This window comes from Myxine glutinosa, chromosome 2, assembly GCF_964187855.1.
Source record: "Myxine glutinosa chromosome 2, kmMyxGlut1.1, whole genome shotgun sequence".
In the NCBI taxonomy this organism is placed as follows: domain Eukaryota; kingdom Metazoa; phylum Chordata; class Myxini; order Myxiniformes; family Myxinidae; genus Myxine; species Myxine glutinosa.
In genome coordinates, this window is record NC_136262.1 from 171,765,956 (window position 1) to 171,786,524 (window position 20,569).

Below are 20,569 nucleotides of genomic sequence, written 5' to 3' on the forward strand. Positions count from 1 at the left end.
CTCCCAGTTGTGACAATATATCTATTGATATTTTGTCTTACATTTTTAGCTTCCGTTTGACTTAGTCTGAAACGGGGATTTATGGATTGGGTCTCGTCCGTGCGTATGTACGTTCATGCGCAACCATATCCCGGATATGTATCAACCAATTTTGTTCATAATATACTTGTCACAAAGACAATACATGATGGTACACGTATGCACATCATTTTTGTTTCACGATCCTATTAAAGATGGTCAACTTGTGGCTATATTAGATGTAAAAAAGACCCTGTTGTTGAAAATGTCCTCAATCATTTCTCAGACATGCATTTACGGATCTTGGTCAAGCATGACACACAGATAAGGAATGATGGATTTTACATATGCACTTCATTTTTTTCGAAGTCAGATACAAGATGGCTGACTGGCAGCCATTTTGTTACTTTAACATGTCCTCAACCATTTCTTGGACATGCATGGACCGATTTGGTTCAAAATTGGCACAAATACAATAGATGAATGTATACATATGTGGAAGATTTTATTTTCTAATCCGATCCAAGATGGCCTACTGGCAGCCTTTAACTCTGTACAGCAAAAAAATTCTAAAACCACGGGGGCTATGACATTTTATGTTTTTTTATCCTTGCCCTTTTGCCTTTTTTGCAATCTTTGGGGCTGTATTTGTTGCTGTTTCAGTTTTGTGCGTGACATCTTCTATTCATTTTTGGAAGTTTTTTGCAAGGTGAGTGAGAGATACCTTTTCTGGTTTGTTGGGTTCATGCTTGTGTACAAATTGTATTCGGTAGTCTGTTGAGCTTTTCATGCACTCTACTAATCCTACAGTCGTCGCTCTGTACACTGATTGAGTTCCCTCTGGCTGCTTAGGTACAGACGACTGAAAGGTGTCAAGTGTACAGAGCGACAACTGTAGGATTAGCAGAGTACATGAAAAGCTCAACAGACTACCGAATACAATTTGTACACAAACCTCTTTCTTTCCTCAGCAGGCACATTCTCGAGATGCACTGATTTTTAGTCTAACTTTTTGTGGATAGTGTAAAGTTCCCTTGTCTTGATATCTAGGTTTTTTATTTTCACCAATGGCCAATTTACTATTCCACAGCTGTATTGGAACACTGCTCACTGGTGTATGGCTTTGATTTTGTTTCATGTGGAGAGGTATGTTTTCAGGATCAACCTCGTTCGATGCTGCTATTCTTTGGTAATCGTTTTTGCACATTTTTTGATGACAAATTTGGGGGCCCTCTTCTACTCCTAGGTATATGGCAGATGCTTCGTTGTCCAGCTCCTGTATTGTTGTATCAAGGTCGATTTTTATGTTATCTGTTTTTGTTGGTCTACTTTGCACGAATCTGCACTTGGCACATTTACATTGGACAAATTCCATTTGGATGTCGTCAGAGTACTGTTTCACTAATTTCAGTTCTTATGCCCATTTTTTGTCGTTTGGCACATAAAATCCACACGTATATTAGTATTAACCCTGCTTACGGCTGTACGTATGTCTGATACACACGTAACAAGTTACTGATTGATTACTAAAGTGGTGGCGATCATGGCCGATGCTAAATCGAAATGCTGGGTAAAAAAAAATAACGTTATATACCCTCAGGTTCTGGCACTTTTCTGCAGCTGTTCAGTCCTTTTTCTTATTTTTCCACTAGATGAGAATGACCTCTATAAATCACCTAATCTATTTTCCATAAATCACCGAATGCATCCCAACTATGACCGCCCTTCATTGGGAGTTGACTGTCTGTCCCAATTTGGACTATTCATTACCTCCACCACCGAAGGTGGATGGACGTTATGTATTCACTCCTGTCTGTTACTTGCAAAAATCGAAGATTTTTCTTGGTTGATCATGTGTGTTATTCTGTCTGTTTGTTACTTGCGAAAATCGAAAATTTTTCCAAGTATATTGGTTGGTCATGTGTATTATTGTCTGTATGTTTGTTTGTATGTCAACAACCTACAGGTCACAATTTTAAAGCGATATTCACGAGACCTTTTTTTTTTTTTTGTATACAGATTTGAGGCTCGTGAAAGAGCTAACATTTATCACACAAAAAAAATCAAACAGACAAACAAAATATAAAAAAGAGGGAGCAGTAGACAAGATGGGGAGAGAAGGGGAAGCACACAAACACAACATTTGAGAGCAGGGACATCGGGAGATGTGTGGGAGGGAGAGGGCTGGGGGGAGAAGGCATGGGATGACGGTATCCCAGTATCCACCTCCCCTCACATCCGGAATCTTGGCGTCATCTTTGACCAAACCCTCTCCTTCGACAAATACACTAAACAGATCACAAAGTCAGCCTTCTTTCACCTGAAAAACATTGCCCGTCTCCGCTCATCCCTCTCCTCCATGGCTGCAGAAACCCTCATCCACGCCTTCATCACCTCCCGTCTGGACTACTGCAATAGCCTCCTCTATGGTTCACCCTAAAAAATCACCAATAAACTCCAATACATTCAGAACTCCGCTGCCCGTCTACTCACCCATTCCCGGACCCGTGACCACATCACCCCCGTCCTTTACAAGCTTCACTGGCTCCCCATCCCCCAGAGAATCCAGTACAAAATCCTCCTCTTGACATACAAAGCCCTCCATCAACTGGCCCCATCCTACCTGGCTGACCTCCTCTCCAGACACACTCCCACCCGCAACCTCCGCTCTGCTGGTACCAACCTCCTGACCCCCTCCATCCGGACCAAATTCAGATCCTGGGGGGACAGGGCCTTCTCCATCGCTGCTCCCACCCTCTGGAACTCACTACCTCACACCATCAGAGACTCCTCCTCACTCACCACATTCAAAACATCACTAAAGACCCACCTGTTCAACACTGCATTCAACATTCAACCCACAGCTTTTAACCCCTGACTATCTCTTCTCCTTCTCCCTCCTTTTGCTTTAAATATTTCCCTATTGATTCTTGTCTTTTTGCAATTGTTGTTTTCATGTATTGTTATGCATTATGTTTTCCACTCTGTCAAAGCGCCTTTGGGCTTCTTGAAAAGCGCTATACAAAATAAATGAATTATTATTATTAAGGGGGAGGGGGGTGGGAGAAGTATAAAACACAAGGACACCAAGGACTTCAAGGAAAGAAGTTGGTATTTCAAAAAAGTGGATTTGGGGTGAAATTAGTGGGGGTAGAAAAGATCAAGGTTTTGGATGGGGATGGTGGTGAACAGCTGTTTTAAAGACCTGGAGGGAGGAGTGGGATTGACGAGACTGAGGGAGTTTGTTCCAGAGGCGGGAGAAAAGAGGAATGAAGAAGTGAAGGTGAGCAGAGAGTCTTGATTTTGGCAGTTTAACCATAAGAGGGTTGCAGGCAGATCTTGTGCGACCTGTAGGAATATTTGGGGGACAGAGCCCAGAGAGAGCTGGGGGAGCAAGGCCGGAGAGGAGTCGGTAGAAGACAGAAAGAGCACCAACCTGCCTGCGGTGAGTGAGTGAAAGGCCCTCGGAGATAGCTTCATCGCGGGAGATTCCAATGATTCTGAACGCTTTGGTTTCAACAGCGTGAAGACGAGCTAGGTGTGAGGCAGGAGCACCAGCCCAGAGGGGAGAGCAGTACTCCATTGAGCTGTGGATGAAAGCCTTGTATGTGGTGAGGAGCTCAGGTGTGCCCAGGATTTAGACGTCAAACACAAACATAAGCCGAATTTCTAAAATTATCAATTTTCATGCGACTTGAAATTTGAAGATTTGCATATTTGGTCATTTAAATCAACTACCAATTATTCTGAGGTAAACATAGGCCAATGTTCAACCAACAACTTCGGTATAATTTTTTTAATCGTCGGTTTTCATCTGATTGACTTGAAATTTAAAGAGGATTTGTATATCAGGTCATTGAACTCCACCATCAATTCTTTTTGAGGCGGAATGGTCAAAAGGTCAACATAAGCCAAAATTTCTAAAATTATCAATTTTCATGCAATTGACTTGAAATCTGAAGATTTGCATATTTGGTCATTTAAATCAACTACCAATTATTATGAGGTCAACATAGGTCAAAAGTCAACCAACAACTTCGGTATAATTTCTAAAATCATAAATTTTCATCTGATTGACTTGAAATTTGAAGAAGTTTTGCATATTTGATCTTTGAATTCAACCACCAATTATTTTTGAGGTCAAATTTGTTTTGGGGATTTTGCAAGTATTGTGCTCTGCACGACGTCTTTCTGGTTTGTTTGTGTGCGGAATTTCTCATAAAGTTGTGTTCGGATTCGGATGAAATTTGGTGCACAGCTGGGGTGTGTGACAATGACGAAATGTTTACATTTTAATGAAGATCCAGATCCTATAATTATTTTAGTGATTCTTCATCATTGAGAGATGGGGCCAAAAACGATTATATAGCACGATATCTCAAAATGGTGTGGACAGATTCGGACGAAACCTGGGGGGCAGGTTGGGTGTGTGACAAGGACGAAATCATTAGATCTTGGTGAGGATCAGAATTTTATTTTAATTTTTTAAGTGATTCTTCATCATTGAGAGATGGGGTCAAAAACGAGGTGGAACAGTCCAAGTACTGCACTGTATTCTACTCGTATATCTTAAATGTAGTGGAATTAAAGCCAGGGGGATAATTATATCTTAAATGTAATTTACTGCTAAATATGACGTCATAGGTCACGTGGTATGGGCGCCATCCTGGAAAACACCTTCAACTTTGCCTCTCTATATCTCCGAAACGGCTCAATGTAAAAAACGGAGTCATGGCGCATTCTAAAGAACTCTGCAATGGGACCAAAAAACATGTTTATTTGGGGATTTTAAAAGTGCTTATGTTACGAAGTTATAATTCGAAAAATAGACCCCTTGATGCAACGAATATGTGTTTTCTAAAAATTAAAATTTAGGTTCAAAAAAAATTCAACAGCATACGTCACTTGGTTCGGCCGCCATATTGTTTTTCATGAAAAACACTAAAACACCCTTTTTCTCCGCAACGGCTGAACAGATTGAGCCCAAACTTTACATGCAGAATTGCATGGCCATGACGAACAAAAAGCTTCCGCATGACGGCGTCATACATCACATCGTTTTGGAGTTATGGTGTTTTAAAGCATAAACTTTGAATCCTTTCTCCTCCCTAATGTGTGAAGATATTGAGTGGAAACTTTACACAAACGTTCCCCATGTAGGGAAGTTCAAACCTTACTTGGGAAGTTTCGATAAGTCACATGTTTGGCCGCAATAAATAAGTTGAATGAAAATCTTAAAAAGCTTATATCTCTTGAATCGCTGCATTGATCGACTTGAAATTTTATTGTAATGTATTTCTCATCAAAGGGAATAAGTGTTTACAATGTCAACATGATTGGTTCTACGGTCTGGAAGCTAGAAGTCATTATTGTTGAAAGAAGAAGAAACGCAACACCTTTCCTTCTCAGTCCATGTAACGGATTGTGGCACTGCCATTTTTCGGATTTATTTCCTATAAAATTCAATTTCTCTAAAATAGTTGGACCAATTGACAGGAAATTTTCACCATAGGAGTGCCTCGGCCTGTATAATATTTTAATGGTAATTATGACGTCACAGGTCACGTGGTACGGCACCATCTTTGAAAAAACGAAAAACTTTGCACCTCTATATCTCCAAAAGCGCTGCACAAACAATTGAGATATGTCTCATTGTAAAGCATCCTCCGTGGTCCCCTTTTTGAAGCAATGTTTTATGGCCGGATGCCCTTCCTGCCACCAACCCTGTTGGTCGCCTCTTGCGACACACAGGGAATTACCAGTGAACTGGTACTCAATTTGTCAACCTCAGAAGGATGAACAGGCTGAGTCAACCCCCCTGGCGTTAATTCAGCGATTGACCAGGATTTGAACCAAGGATCCTAGTATCCAAAGCCAACACCGTAACCGCTAAGCCAATACCAGGCTGTATACACGAGGCTGTATATGAAAGAATAAAAACAATACTTATCATAACGAATCACAAGTAAAACCATCCGTTTAGCTCTGTAATAAGTATTTTAAATGTAAAGGTAGTACGTATACATCATATGCATTTTCTCGACCTCCTGTTCCATTTGCTTCATAATGTGATTTTTTCTCTTTCATTTCTGGATAGAACGAGTGATTAAACATTCATTCACAAAATCAATAAAAGGTGCACTCTGGCAAGCGTTGTGAACTTTGAAGAAGGAATAATATCACTTCAAATGCTTTTAGACATTATTTTTAAATCACATTAAATTTTATGACCTGAAAAAAAATTTCAACAACGTTTTCTTTTTCCACAGAAGATACGTCACTTTTTAGACCCCAGCACATTTGGTTCCAGACAAGTGCCCGTCAAGAGGTAAGCAGCGGGGATTGGGATGTGTGCTTTGAAAAACTGATGCACGAAGTCACTTTCTGGTGACGAAAAGGGTTTGTGTTTCAAATCGCATTCCATCTTAACTTTCATATGGACCGCACTTGGCTCTCAAAGTGGAACAGGAAAGGCACTCAGCCTGCTATCAGGATAAACTGATGAGTTATCTCAGAATTATCCTACCTCTGTATTTCTCATTCACGAGAAACGTTTGCGTATTTGACTTTATTGGCTACTTTTACAGGTGAATGCTGAACAAATGTTTGCAAAGTATAACGCATTTCCTTGCCGGTCATATCCGTCGAACATGTGCAAAGAGCCGAGGAGGTTTTATTTTATTTTATTCCTCTCCAACCTCACCGGGCCTATACAATCCCCTGCTTTTCCTGCAGCCTGCACACTCCTAGCTCAACCTAAATTCCTTTCCCTCACTTAGCCCACATCCTCTCCAAATATAACCTTCCTCTTATTTTGTCTGCCCTTTTCCTCCTCATCTCAATTGTTTTTTCTTTTTCTTCATTTGCTCCCTCGTTTTTGTGAAATGGCAATGGAAGAAATGTCGATAGCACCTTTCTTGCACGAATCTGTAACGATAATACACATACCGTATCACTTTTGTTGCCTTGATTTATTTCATTTTCCTTTTCCCCTTCAACAAAATTGTTTTCCCTCTGTTGCCAAATGCCAAAAACAACGAATGTGCCGGTGACCTGAAATCTGCTCAGCGCGGCCCCGCTCTTGCCAATCTCATCGGAGCAACGCCGAGCGATGAACAGCGGATATGAACGCATGGATGAGTACCTGGGCAGGGGGTAGTGGAACCCTTGATGGAGGAAATTATGTGTCAGAAGGTGGACAATTTGAATGAGCTATTCAATGAACGGCATCCAGCCATCCACATCTACTTGTTGCCTTGCGAGCAACGTCTTGGTTGATCAAAGGCAGAGCCGACTGCCTATAAATGTGGTTTAAGCGACGACAATGGCATGCGGCTATTAATAAAATATTTCACCATTGGTCCTCCAGGTTGGGGATTTGGCTATGGGACAACAACTCGTTCCTGTGAAATAAACGTATTTTGCTGTAGAACCCACAAATGTGTCAAAAGACACGATGAGAATAACTGAAAGTAAGGATTTGCCTGGGCCAAATGTGCTACCTGGGTTCATGACATCTCCAGGTTAATTTCACCAACATCTCTCTGCAGACGTTCCATAATTGATTTCATGTTCCTAATCTACACAGGCACTGTTAACTTGTTGCCACTGATAGCATAACACAGGTAGGCAAGACCGTCATGGTGTAAATGTTTCATGTGATAAACCGGGACAGGCAGACCAATTGTAATGCCTCTAATAAGTCCGGTTCCAACCTGCACATCAGAGTCGTTAGAAAAAAGCATCTGGAGATGTCCTGGTGAGTAGTACTTCCCAGGAGCACGTGACTTTTGGTGGAAGGTCACTGCAGGTGAAACAACTGGAATAATCATCATCAGGGAATGTGATACTATTGTAACATAATTCCGCTGGTCACTGAACCAGTGCTCTAGTAACCCCCGCTCTAGCAGGGAAAATGGCCTTAAAATGCACTGAACCATTCATACTTGGACGACAACGTTTAGTTTCTCAAGATTACAATGCAAATCCAGACATTACCTGCGCTTGTAGAGCCAGTGATTTTCCACGTGGAAAACATGGGAAATGAGCAGAATTCACAGAATCAGTGACTTGAAATGGAAAACTTAATCTGACATGGAAAAAAAAGGAATGTAATAACTTACCAAAGTGGAGATTAGGTGGAATTATAATTAAAATATTCACAAACCGTTGTGGATGGATTCAGACAAAATTTGGTGGACAGGTTGGGTGTATGACAAGAATAACGAATTGATTTGACTTTGGTAAAGATCCGGATTGGGATATTAGTATTTTGTGATTCTTCAGCATTGAGAGATGGGGTTAAAAACTATATATAGCACGATATCTCAAGAGCTTGTGGATGGGTTGGTTAGGTGACAACAACAAGCCGATTAGATTTTGGTTCAGGTCCGAAACCAGATCCTACCTATCAGTGGGATACAAAACGTAAGCTATTTAGCCTGGCGGAGGTATGTGCTCCACCGAGCGCCGTTCTAGTTGTTACCCTGCGCTCGTGAAGCGAAAAGCAATCGGTTGCGTACGTGTGCCGTGTCTGCATTTTAAAAATTAATTTTCTCAGCAACCGTTGGTCCGATTGACACGAAATTTTACCATAGAAACGCCTCCGCCTGTATAATTTTTTTTATTCATAATTATGACGTCATAGGTCACGTGGTACGGACGTCATCTTGGAAAAAAGTTACAACTCTATACACGTAACACGTTACATCTCCCAAACCGCTCAATGGAAAAAATTGAAACATGGCTCTTTGTCAAGTACTCACCATGGGAATAAGATATGTTGATGGTGATGTCATGGGTGCCTTAATTATGACGTCATAATTCGACAAGTACATCGCTTGATCTGATCAGTATGAATAAAACAAAAATTCCTCTGCAACTGTTAGTCCGATGGACACAAAATTTTCAGAATATGTGTGGCTCCTGTAGAATTTAGTAATGATAATTATAACGTCATAGGTCATGTGGTACAGACGCCATCTTGGAAAAAATCGAAAAACGTTGCACCTCTATATCTCCGAAATCGCTCCATGGAAAAAATTGAAACATGGCTCATTGTCAAGGACTCCCCTTGGGGAATAAGATATGTTAATGGTGATGTCATCGGTGCCTTTATTATGACGTCATAATTCAACAAGTGCAACACATCCAATCGTGAATTTTTTTCTCAGCAACTGTTGGTCTGATGGGCACGAAATTTTCACCATAGGAGCACCTCCTGCTGTAGAATATTTCAATGATAATCATGACGTCATAGGTCATGTGGAACAGGCGCCATCTTGGAAAACCGAAAAACGTTGCACCTCCATATCTCCAAACCGCTCTATGGAAAATAATTGAAAGATGGCTCATTGTAAATAACTCCATATGGGGAATAGGTGTTGTTAACAATGACATCATTGGTGCCATAATTATGATGTCGTAATTTGACAGGGACAACGCTTAGTCTGATCAGTTTTAAATGTATTGAAAGTGATCTATGCAACAATTATATTAGAGAATATAAATTTATGATGTCATCGCTCACATGGTCTGGCAGCCATATTGGATCAAAGAAAAAAAAATGTTCAAAAACAGAAGAGTTGGCTCTCAACAAGTTGACTGCGCAGGGTAAGTATTCTCTGAATACCATCTAGTTGTTTTTAAGCATTTTGTACAGTATTGTGATTTGTGCATGTGTTGTTGTATTCAATATTGCTTAAGCTAGATTGCAGTAGTGTTAGTTCCAGATTAGCCAGTAATTGTATTGGTTTTATTTATTTATAAGCTTGTTGTAAGGTATAGTCATTTTGGTGGCAAGTCGAGTGTTACATTTTGATTTTTACTTTTTATATCCTGGGATTTGATTAGGCAGTAGGCAGTGCAGCAAAAGATTGATAGAGAACAGATGGTTGGGAAACGAGCCAAGAAAGAGCGAGTCAATCGGGGAAACAAGGAGAGTAGAGGAAGATTATAAATGGTGTGATAAATGCTTTTTGCGGGCAGTATCTCGGCAAAAAACGATAACGGATGAATTTTTAAATTACTTTTGATACATCTATTCGTTGTTTGTTTACTTATTTTTATGAACCACATATATACACGACTCGTTTTGACTCACATGACAAACTTTCATGATCACAGTTTTGCTCTAATTTGAATTTGAATTTTAATGTGCAATGCATTGTGATACATGAAATTCTCGAACGATAGAATAGTGGTTGGGACGAGGTATAGAAGATCATGTACCTCTTGAACATATAAAAACAAATTCTTCTTGAACATATAAAACATATACCTCTTGAACATATAAAACATATACCTCTTGAACATATAAAAACATTCTTCTTGAATATATAAAACATATACCTCTTGAACATATAAAAACACATACTTCTTGACAAATAAAAACATATAACTCTTGAACATATAAAAACATAATTATACCTCTTGAACATATAAAACATATACCTCTTGAACATATAAAATCATAATTATAACTCTTAAACATATTATAAAAACATATCTCTTGAACATGTAAAAACATAATTCTACTTCTTGAACATATAAAACATATTCTTCTTGAACATATAAAACATATATCTCTTGAACATATAAAAACATATACCTCTTGACATCAAACAACAACAACAACAACAACAGGCATTTTAAGGCCATTTTCCCTGCTAGAGCGGGGGTTAGCCTTGCGGTCCCCATGACAATCTTCTCCATTTTGCCCTATTTTCTGCATCTCCCCTCGTTAACCCCCTTGCCCGCATTTATTCTTCCACCATCTTTAGCCAAGTCTTTCTCGGTCTTCCCCATCCTCTACTTCCTTCTACATTCATTTCCATCACTCTTCTCAACCAGTCACTTTCATCCTTCCTCAACACATGACCAAACCATCTCAACCTGTTCCTCTTCACAGCATCAATCACAGGCTCTATTCCCATCATCTTTCGCAATTCATCATTTGTCTTCCTCTCTCTCAACGATACTCCGCACATCCACCGAACCATTCGCATTTCCACCCTTTCCAGCCTTCGTTGCTGCTCTACATTCATTACCCATGTCTCGCTCCCATAAATCATAACACTTCTCACACATGCAGCATACACCTTTCACTTCAGCTTCAACGACACTCCCCTCATCATCAGCACGCCACTCAGTTCCCGAAACCTCTTCCATGCACATCTCACTCCAGCAACCGTTGCCGAGTCTGATACACCTTCTCCATTCAGCATGTCTCCTAGGTAGCAAAATGTTTTCACACCTTCCAGCTTCTCGCCGTCTCCAAGATCCAACTCAACATTTCCTCCCTCTGCAGCTCCCTCTGTGCACAATTTACACTTGAATGTAGCTGCCACACTGGTTAATGACCCTCTCAGACCACTACATTTTTGATGAACCCACTCAGCGCACATTGTACATTGAATGGAGTTCACTCCGACACCCTTCCTGCACACAGCACACGGCCACTTCCCAGTTCTTTCCACCTCACCACATGCTTTACCACTTGCCATCACCTTCGTTTTTCCGATATTCACCTTCAGACCTTTTGTCTCCATACATTCCTTCCACTTGTTCATCTCTCCTTCAGTCCATCCATACTTTCCGCAATCAACACCAGATCATCTGCATACAACAACTCCCACGGCAAACCCTCCTTTACGTTCCGAGCCAGCACCTCCATCACAGCTACAAATAGTAGTGGACTTAGTACCGACTCCTGATGCACTCCCACCTTCACCTCAAACGCGCCACTGTTCCCGTCCTTCGTCCTTACAGCTGTGCGCGCTCTCTCGTACATTGCCATCACTACTCTGATCAACCATTCCTCCACTCCCAACTTCCTCAATGCCCATGTCACTACTTTGCGTGGAACCCTATCGAATGCTTCCTCCAGATCAACAAACCCAAGAAACAACTTCTTCCTCTTCTCCATGTACTTCTCCTGCAACTGCCTTCCAATAAAAAGCACATCTGTCGTTCCTCTTCCTGGCATAAATCCAAACTACATTTTGTCGATGTTCAATTTCTTCGTTATCCTCCTCTCCAACACCCTTTCTAATACCTTCATTCCATGCTCCAATAACTTTATCGCTCGATACGAGCCACAGTCCAGAGGGTCACCTTTCCCCTTGTATAGAGGGACAAGGGTACTCAGTTCCTAAACCACTGGAATGCGGCCTTCTTTCACCACCAGATTACAGATCTCTGTTATTCTCTTCACTCCCCAACTTCCCGCTGCCTTCAACATATCTCCCACAACTCCTGTCTGCCTTGCCGCTTTTCTACTCTTCATTGCTTTTTTCGCTTCCTCAACTTCCTTCTCAGTTATTTTCTCTGCTGGTCATAAAACTGGGCTACTCTCGATGTTGCCGTCCCATTCATTCTCTGCATTCAACAGCATTTTCATATATCACTTCCATCTTCCTTTAATTCCATCTGGGTCCACAATGATTTGTCCCACTTCATCCTTCAAGCAACTCACCCCCATCACATCACACCTCTTTCGCTATCTGCTTTGCAATCCTGAATACGGCTCTCTGACGCTCTTCCGAATCCAAGCGTTCTCCGAACATTTTCCTACATGCCTCCTGCGCCTTTGCTACCTCTTTCTTTGCAGCCTTCTTGGCTGCCTTATAACTTTCATGTTCTGCGTTTTCTGCCCCCGTACCCTTCGCCTTCTGCCACTCCTTGAACTTCTTCCTCTTCTCGTCAATCTTCTTTCCAACTACATCATCCCACCACCATGTTTCCAAGTGCCTCGGCGGTCCTTTATTCCATCCACATACCTCACCAACGGCTCCCAACAGACTATCTTTCATTGACATCCAACCACTTTCAAGCTCAACCACATCATCCTCTGTCATACTCAGCCTCTCTTTTAATGCCTCCCTCACTGTCACCTCTTTCAACCTCCACACCTTCATGCTCGGTTGGTACTTCATCCGCCGAGCTCTCCTCGCACCTTTCACCCTAATGTCGCAGACAACGAAGTGGTGCTGTGAAACAGCCTCCTCCCCCTGGATCACCTTTGTGTCCTGGAGGTGCCCCCTATCTCGCCTACGCACCATCAGGTAGTCAACGGTTGTCGTCGATCCACCTGACGTGTATGTAACGAGCTTATTAGCTTCTTTCTGGAACCAGCTCCATCAGCAAACTCCAAAATCCTTTCACCTTCTCCATTCCTAACACCATATGCATAACCTCTATGAACTCCCTCTTGAACGTCATTAAAACATATTCATTTTGAACCTTTTTCATATGTTTATATCATCATGAAAAGGTTGAAGAGCTACGTTGTCTTCTTTGAATTATATTTCACAGTTTCTCTCTTTCCTGCTTTGGAACCCTCTGAAATCTCGAGCAAATGTTAAGCCGGCTGTTCCATCTACCACCATTCACCTGTGGGCATTAAAGGCCACACAGTACAGTTTTTTTTAAAGAGTAAGAGATTATGTGTGTACAGAAACCTGGGGAAATCCTAAATTCCTACATCAGTCTGTGCAGGCCCTGCATCAGCACTGGTGTTGCACCAAAAATGATGCAACCAGCAGCCAGTTGCTGCGTATGTGCGAGGTTCTCAAAGATGAAAATGGTTTGATTGACTGAATGTGGATCTTAGAGTAATGTTAGATAGCTGAGAAAGTAACCTCGTTTGCATTTTTAGATGTGGCAATAATGCGAAGATGTAATGCAATTAGCATGTTGTAAACATATAATTAGACTCCATACGGTGTTATGGAGAATTCGTTTTGCAGCAAGTCAGCAACTCTCCAACACGCAACAATATGTTGTTATATGGTCTTTGACATTTGTTAAGCATTTTAGCAACAAAACTCTGCATGAAATGATATGTACTCGAGCTTGAGAACTCATGACTACTATAATCACACATCCGATATTAAGCAAATTTGGCCTTCACTTCCGGCTTCCTTCATATAGTGGGCGTGATTTTTTTTTCTCTTCCGAGAAAATTATCTTCAAATATAAGTACAACATTTTGGAAATGCCACAATAACTGTTATAATTTTGTTGTGTGTACTGTTAATCACTTTGTCTGCAAGTCCGAATGTCTTCTCGTGCATTTATTTTGTGTTTTGAATGTGTGTGTGGATGTCCACCATGTAAACACATGGCCGTAAGCCTCACCCGTAAATCTCGCTCCCTCTCCGTCTCTATTTCTCTCGCTGATTGATGACCACTTTAAGGATGTGGACCCACTGTTTGGAGGTTCTGGGTAAAAGTATCAAAACCTCAATGATGGACCATGCCAGTTGATGATCTGGATGGTTATTTTGCTCTCATCTTTTCTCTTTTCTCTGTTTTCTTTTCTCTTCTCTTCTCTGCTTCATTCGTCCACACTCCTTTTTCCTCTACCCATCACCTAACTACCCTATGAAAAGAAGGCCCATGCCCCCATATTCCCCTATTTATCATATTTCAGCCTTCATATTTATCTTTTGTCTTTATGTCCTCACCCCTCCTTCTCCCTTCCTGTCCCCTTCCTTCCCTATCCTCAACAGACACTTACCAGGAAAAAATATATTTGTTCATCTTGTCCTCCGCCCCTTCATACTTCATTCCCAGATATGGAACTTCTCATGTGACTCAATAGATTAACAGCTCTCGCGGGCCAGAGTTTAATTTGAAATGCGACATCCCTTTTCTATACTCCTCCCTTCCTTGACCATTCTCTTCTTTTGTACGTATTACTTTCTCCTTCCCTTCCCTCTGTGCTTGATGGTTTACCTTCAAATCCACACCTCATGTCCCATCATGTTTTTACAGTGGTGTTTTTCTTTAAATACTTTTAATCTGCCATCCCTCCACCCTCTCTGCAATGTGTCAATGCATATATTGCTGAGCTTGGAATACCGAATACAGACTCTTGGTCGTTTTGCCCACAGTCCCCACATCCTTTTCCCTCTACCTGCATCCACCGAACTTGATGCTTATTATATATACATCTCTTTTTCTGATAACATGGACCAACTAAAAGCCTCCATTCTCCACTCTGTCTTTATCATCTGTTGTGATTTCAACTGCCACCATGCCAATTGACTGGGTGGGAGTGAGGATGACAACAACCAGCCATCACATCGCAGCAAAAACCTTCTGTGACTTCATTCATCAGAACCAATCTGTGAAATTCTCAACCAGGTTCTTTACCAATCGTTCAAGCCTCGTGTTGGCTTAACGGTTAAGGTGTCTGGCTTGAGATCTTAGGGTCTTGAGTTTGTCATCTGTTGTGCCGTTGAAATAACACCAGGTGGGTTGACTCAGCCTGTCATCCTTCCGAGGTCAGCAAAATGAGTACCAGCTTACTGGTGACAAGGGCACTACATCAGCAGCACAGCCGCACCTCCAAAAATGATGCAACCAGCAGCTACAGGCTGCATATGAAACAACAACTAATGGTTCATCCTCCCTCCTGGACTGGTTAATCACGAACATTATTCCAGCCTCTCCTGTTCCTCATCTGTTCCCACTTAGCTCCCCTGACCATGTACTTTGAATGTCAAATCTCTGGCTGCTTTTAGAAAGCTGGTAAGCCCCGCAGAGCCTGCATATTCGATCAGCCCACTGGCAGCGACTGCAATCTACCCTCTCGTTGAATTCCATCTTCTCTGCATTGGATATTGATTCCGCCTCAAAAACAATTCATTTTATCAACTAAAATTAAAAACAAGTAGAGCTACATTCAAAGTACACCACCCCCATAACCAAATAAATAAATATCATATTCTTCAATGAATGACTTTCCCTCTGGTGCCTGATGATGCAGCCATGCAGAACATGGAGACAGAATTGGGAGGCAGCGGTGTGCAATAATTGATTGATTAATTTATTTATTGCATAATTAAAATAAATAAATAATCATAAATGAATTAATTTCTTAATCAATTGGCTAATAGCATACCTAAACCACCACCGCTGCATCGAATGTGTAACTTTTTGAAAATTAATTCATTAATTAATCGAAAAATGTAATAATTAATTCATTACTCGATAAATCAAAAACAAATAAGTTTCCTCGCTCAAAAGGTGCCTGTGATATTCCACATATGAGAAAGAAAATAAATAGTAATTAATAAATCGATAATAATTCAGTAATTAATTAATTGTTTGGTTAAGCAAAAAATAAAAATACTGTTTTTGCCAAAACACTTATTCACTACTAGCTGAATGCACCCGGCGTTGCCCGGGTTCTTTTTTAATGAATTTAATCTTCTGTACATAGGTCTTACTACTATAATTCAGCTTTTACTCGTGGCCGTAAAAGATTGACTACTATAATTCAGCTCAGCTTTTAATTGCGAAATGGGCCCAGCCCGGCCCAGGCGGCCTCGACCGGCCTCGCCACCTGGCCTATAACCTTCCCGGGGCCCGTCCCGACATTTTTTGTTTCGGAGGTTTCCTCCTATCTTTCACCGTTCAGGAGATTAGCACGTGCAGACAAAGAAACAAAAACTTTCTTTTATATATATATAGAAGATAGATTGTGCCCAAATTTCAGCTTCCTAGCTCAAAGGACGGCTGAGATATCGCCCAGACAAACAAACAAACAAACAAGAAAACAAACAAGCGGAGTGAAAACTGAGTCCTCCCTTTCAATGCGCGTCATCTCCGGGCCCCCTTCGGTGCCCGGCGATGACGTCATGCAGTGCCTGGAGATGGAATAGGAAAGGAGCGGTGTACAACAAACGGAGTGAAAACTGAGTACGCCCTTTCGGCACACGCCATCGCCGGGCTCCCTTTGGCGCCCAGCATTGACGTTGTGCAGCACCTGGAGATGAAATAGGGAGGGGCAGAGAACAATAATTTGTTTACTCACAGTTGAGCCATTCGCTCTTTGTCAGAGCAAAATCAGGCAATGTGGGTGGAGAGAGGATTATAGAAAGTGTGGGACTGAATGAAATGTCTACAGTCACAAATCAAATTGAATGGATACAAGATCAAGGGTCAACTGTTGGTGGATGGAGGATTTCTATTTTCTTGGGCAAAGGTCAATGATTCGATGGACTGGATCAAAGATGAGAGGTGAAAGATCGAGTCCAAGAGCCAACGGAGTTGTGCCATGATTAAAATGTTATAATATCAGAAGAAAGAGATGAGAGAAAATGCAGTTAGGTTAATAAAGATGAAGAAGAGAGAAGAGGTGACGACACTTAAAAAATAAAAAATAACAAAAAGGAGAGAAAAAACGTAAAATAAAATATTATATTGGAATTACAGGAATAAATCAAGAAGAATGTCTGTTTATCCCATTGGGTGCTGATTTATCAATTCTGAAAATACAACTTTGGTCTCCGTTGCATCGTTGTCTGTTTGTAGTTCCATGGTGAAGAGAAAGTTCACAGAAATTCATTTTTTGGGTGGAATGGCTTGTCAGATTGAAGTGCTGTTAGTTCTCACATCCAGTAAGTTTTCACAGAAACGATCACCCAATATTTGCCCTCAAGCTCCCCAAGAGATAGAGAGTGCACGTGATACAATCTATAATGGTAATGCCAGTGAAGTCAAAGTGGCGAGTAACTTAGGAGCTTTCAGATGCTTTAATTGAGGTGTTAGTTTTGATAAAAGTGCAGGTGTTACAATGCCTTGATTAACACTTAAAGTTCCTGGTTGAAAGTCAGATAGTAATGGCCCTTTAATGAGGGAATTTTTGCAAATCCTTGTCACATTTAAAATCAATAAGACACAGTTGTGGAAAAATTGAGATGTTTTCAGCACCATTCTGTAACAACTTGAGGTTTCTCTGAATGATATTCTTGACTGAGAGGTTACTAGGATGGAAAATCAATGCACACATGGAATAGATTATTTCTTCAGTCTTCAGTTTGGGAGTTTGTGAAGATGTCTGCCAATGATATGCAGGGACGGTCCAATGTAATGGCTGCAATGTTCTTGGAGTAACCTCAATCAGCAAAGAAATGACACTCTCATCAAACTGATTTGAGGTCTGAATGCAATCCCTATCACCGTAATAGGCATAGTCCAGCTCAATGAATACTTATTGACCAACGTTGATTCTGAAATGTTGATTCAACCAACGTTGATTCAACGTTGATTCTGAAAAAGAGTATTGGAATTTTATATATATTTTTAATTTTTTTAGTTTAAATTTTTAAGGTAGTACTAGGGTAGTACTACCATTCTGACTTAAGAGCATTAAAGTTGTGCCCGGAACCATCTTACACTCTCCGTGTCAGGATTGCTGGTCTTACTTCCTGTCTCACTCAAACTACAGCTACCGGGCCAGCTTCAACCTCTCTTTCTCGCAAACAAACATCATACACTTTTCTTCTCTTTTATTTAAGGCCTGTCCTCGATGAGGGCTATAGAGTCCGTGCCTGGAGCATCCAACATAAAAAACATGAATTATTATGGGTGTTGATTGCCCAGAATAATTCATTTAATTACAATACTCTTCTTATTCATCTCTTTCTTTATTATTATAATTCATCTTTCTTTATTATAAGCTATTTGAAATGATAACATTTTTCCGAGGTGGCTAACCCTAACCCATAATGTTCTTAGTTTTAAGCAAATCATCAAATTTTCTAACTTTTCAATGATTTCTTAATCATCCTCAATATCTCCAATATTTTTCTTTTCCTTTTCTTATTTACAGCTGGAAATCTTGAAGGAAAGGGGAAACTACATTGAGCAAACAGAACTGTAAATGTACAGATAGTTAGCTTCAGTTTCGCATGACGCATGACGAGGGCTTAAACACATGCTTATCCTAAAAAAAAAAATAGGCGCTGCATGTATGCAAATGAAAAGGGAGATAGTAGTAGTATGCATGAGACATAGTTGCAAAAAGTCCATGATTGTATAAAAATCTCTGTTCTGTAGAATGCAGATTCATTATAGAGCTGTTGGTTTACCTTTTATAAGATTTTTACCTTTATCAACAAGAGCTTTATCTTTTTTTTTTAATAAGAGCTTTGTGTTGTTGTTGTTGGGATTCTTGTTGGGGGTCGATTTTTGAAATGTGCACCCATTGGTCGGACAGCTGCTGGGCCACACCCACATCTGTCGCTTGACTCCACCCAACATATTACCGAGACAAAATGATATGGTCGCCATCTTGGTTTTCTGATGGGCTTAACACATTAGGCCTGTAGGCCTCTGCTGATTATACACTCCCTGTGTTTGTTGCACTAGATTTCCATTGGCTTTGTTTTGGTCGAGTGTTATTCACGATGAGGGACCGTGAAAAATCTAATCATAGGCCGAATAATACTAAGGTTTAATTAAGCCCGTCAGAACGCACAGTAATCGAGCATTGCGTTATGCTATGAAATCAAGCGTTATGTTACACAAATTACAAAAAGAAAATAGCGTTACGTAATTTTTGAATGGCTGCATATTGTGGTTGAGCAATCCGTGACCGTGTGAGGAATCAGCTCGTTATGATATAATTATAACCGTGGGAGGGTGACATGGACAAGAGGTGTTGAGTTAATTTTTTATGTTTCCCAATCATGCTATTCATCTTTTAAGAGTGCTTTAAATGCATTTCCCAATTGTCCCATTACCGGATTTCGTTGCAGGTTCTGACCACAATGTGGTCATTCTTGTTACTAAAATAAAACCAAAACTAGAACAATGCGACTGTGTCGCCAATATGCCTCCGCATAGTCCCACAACGGGTAGATGCCAGCACTCTGCATATGTATGGGTAGTGGATCACGTTTGTGAAGTTTCGTGTTGATCGGATAAGGTTCGTTTTTCTATCCAAGATGGCTGCCAAACCACGTGACATATGACATCATCATTTTCAAACTATATTCAACAGTGCTGTTAGATGATATTTGTAAAATTTCGCATCAATAGGATAAGCGGTTTAAGAGATATAATTATTTAATATTTTTCTTCAATCCAAAATGGCTGCCAAACCATGTGACCTATGATGTCATAAATTTAATATTTCAATATAAATGGGTCATAGATCATGTGAGAGCAATTTCAGATTTTAGGTTCTATAAGGAATTTGATTAAAACATATTTGGCTGGTATACCACTTCACCTATCATGTCATCATTATCATGCTTTTGTTCCCCATTAGGAGTACTTGACAATGTGCCAAGTTTCAAATTTTTCCATTCCGTGGTTTGCGAGAAATATTTTTTTAATTATTTGCTTTTAATCCAAGATGGCTATCATACCTCGTGACCTATGATGTCACAATTATCATAAAAAACGTTCTGCATGGGTGTCACTCCTACCCTGAAAGTTTCATCTCAATCGGACATACGGTTGCTGAGAAAAATGAGGTTTAGCCCGGACGGACGGACAGAAGGACGAACGGACTGACGGACAACCCGAAAACCTAATGCCTCTGACGACTTCGTTGGTGTAGGCATAAAAATAAGAAATTCCATTACAGGTGGCGCTCCCCAAGTAAAAGCACCTGACGCCATCGGTCGTACTGTATGAACACTCTGAGCCAATCAGCGGTATTTACTCCGTCTTAGTTTTCCAGCGGTTGAACCTTTTCCCACCGCGTTTCCCACTACTGCTATGTAGGAGTTGGAGCAGAGTAGAAGTG

The 20,569-nt window shown here is 40.7% G+C and overlaps 1 protein-coding gene across 1 annotated transcript in view; it reads left to right on the forward strand.

Annotated features, from left to right (window-relative positions):
* Positions 1–20,569, forward strand: part of LOC137421079 (protocadherin-8) — a 184,519-nt gene that overhangs the window by 89,780 nt on the left and 74,170 nt on the right. The window contains exon 3 of the mRNA XM_078772673.1: positions 6,288–6,346. Coding sequence (XP_078628799.1) covers positions 6,288–6,346 — 59 coding nt within the window. The remainder of the gene's footprint in view (positions 1–6,287; positions 6,347–20,569) is intronic.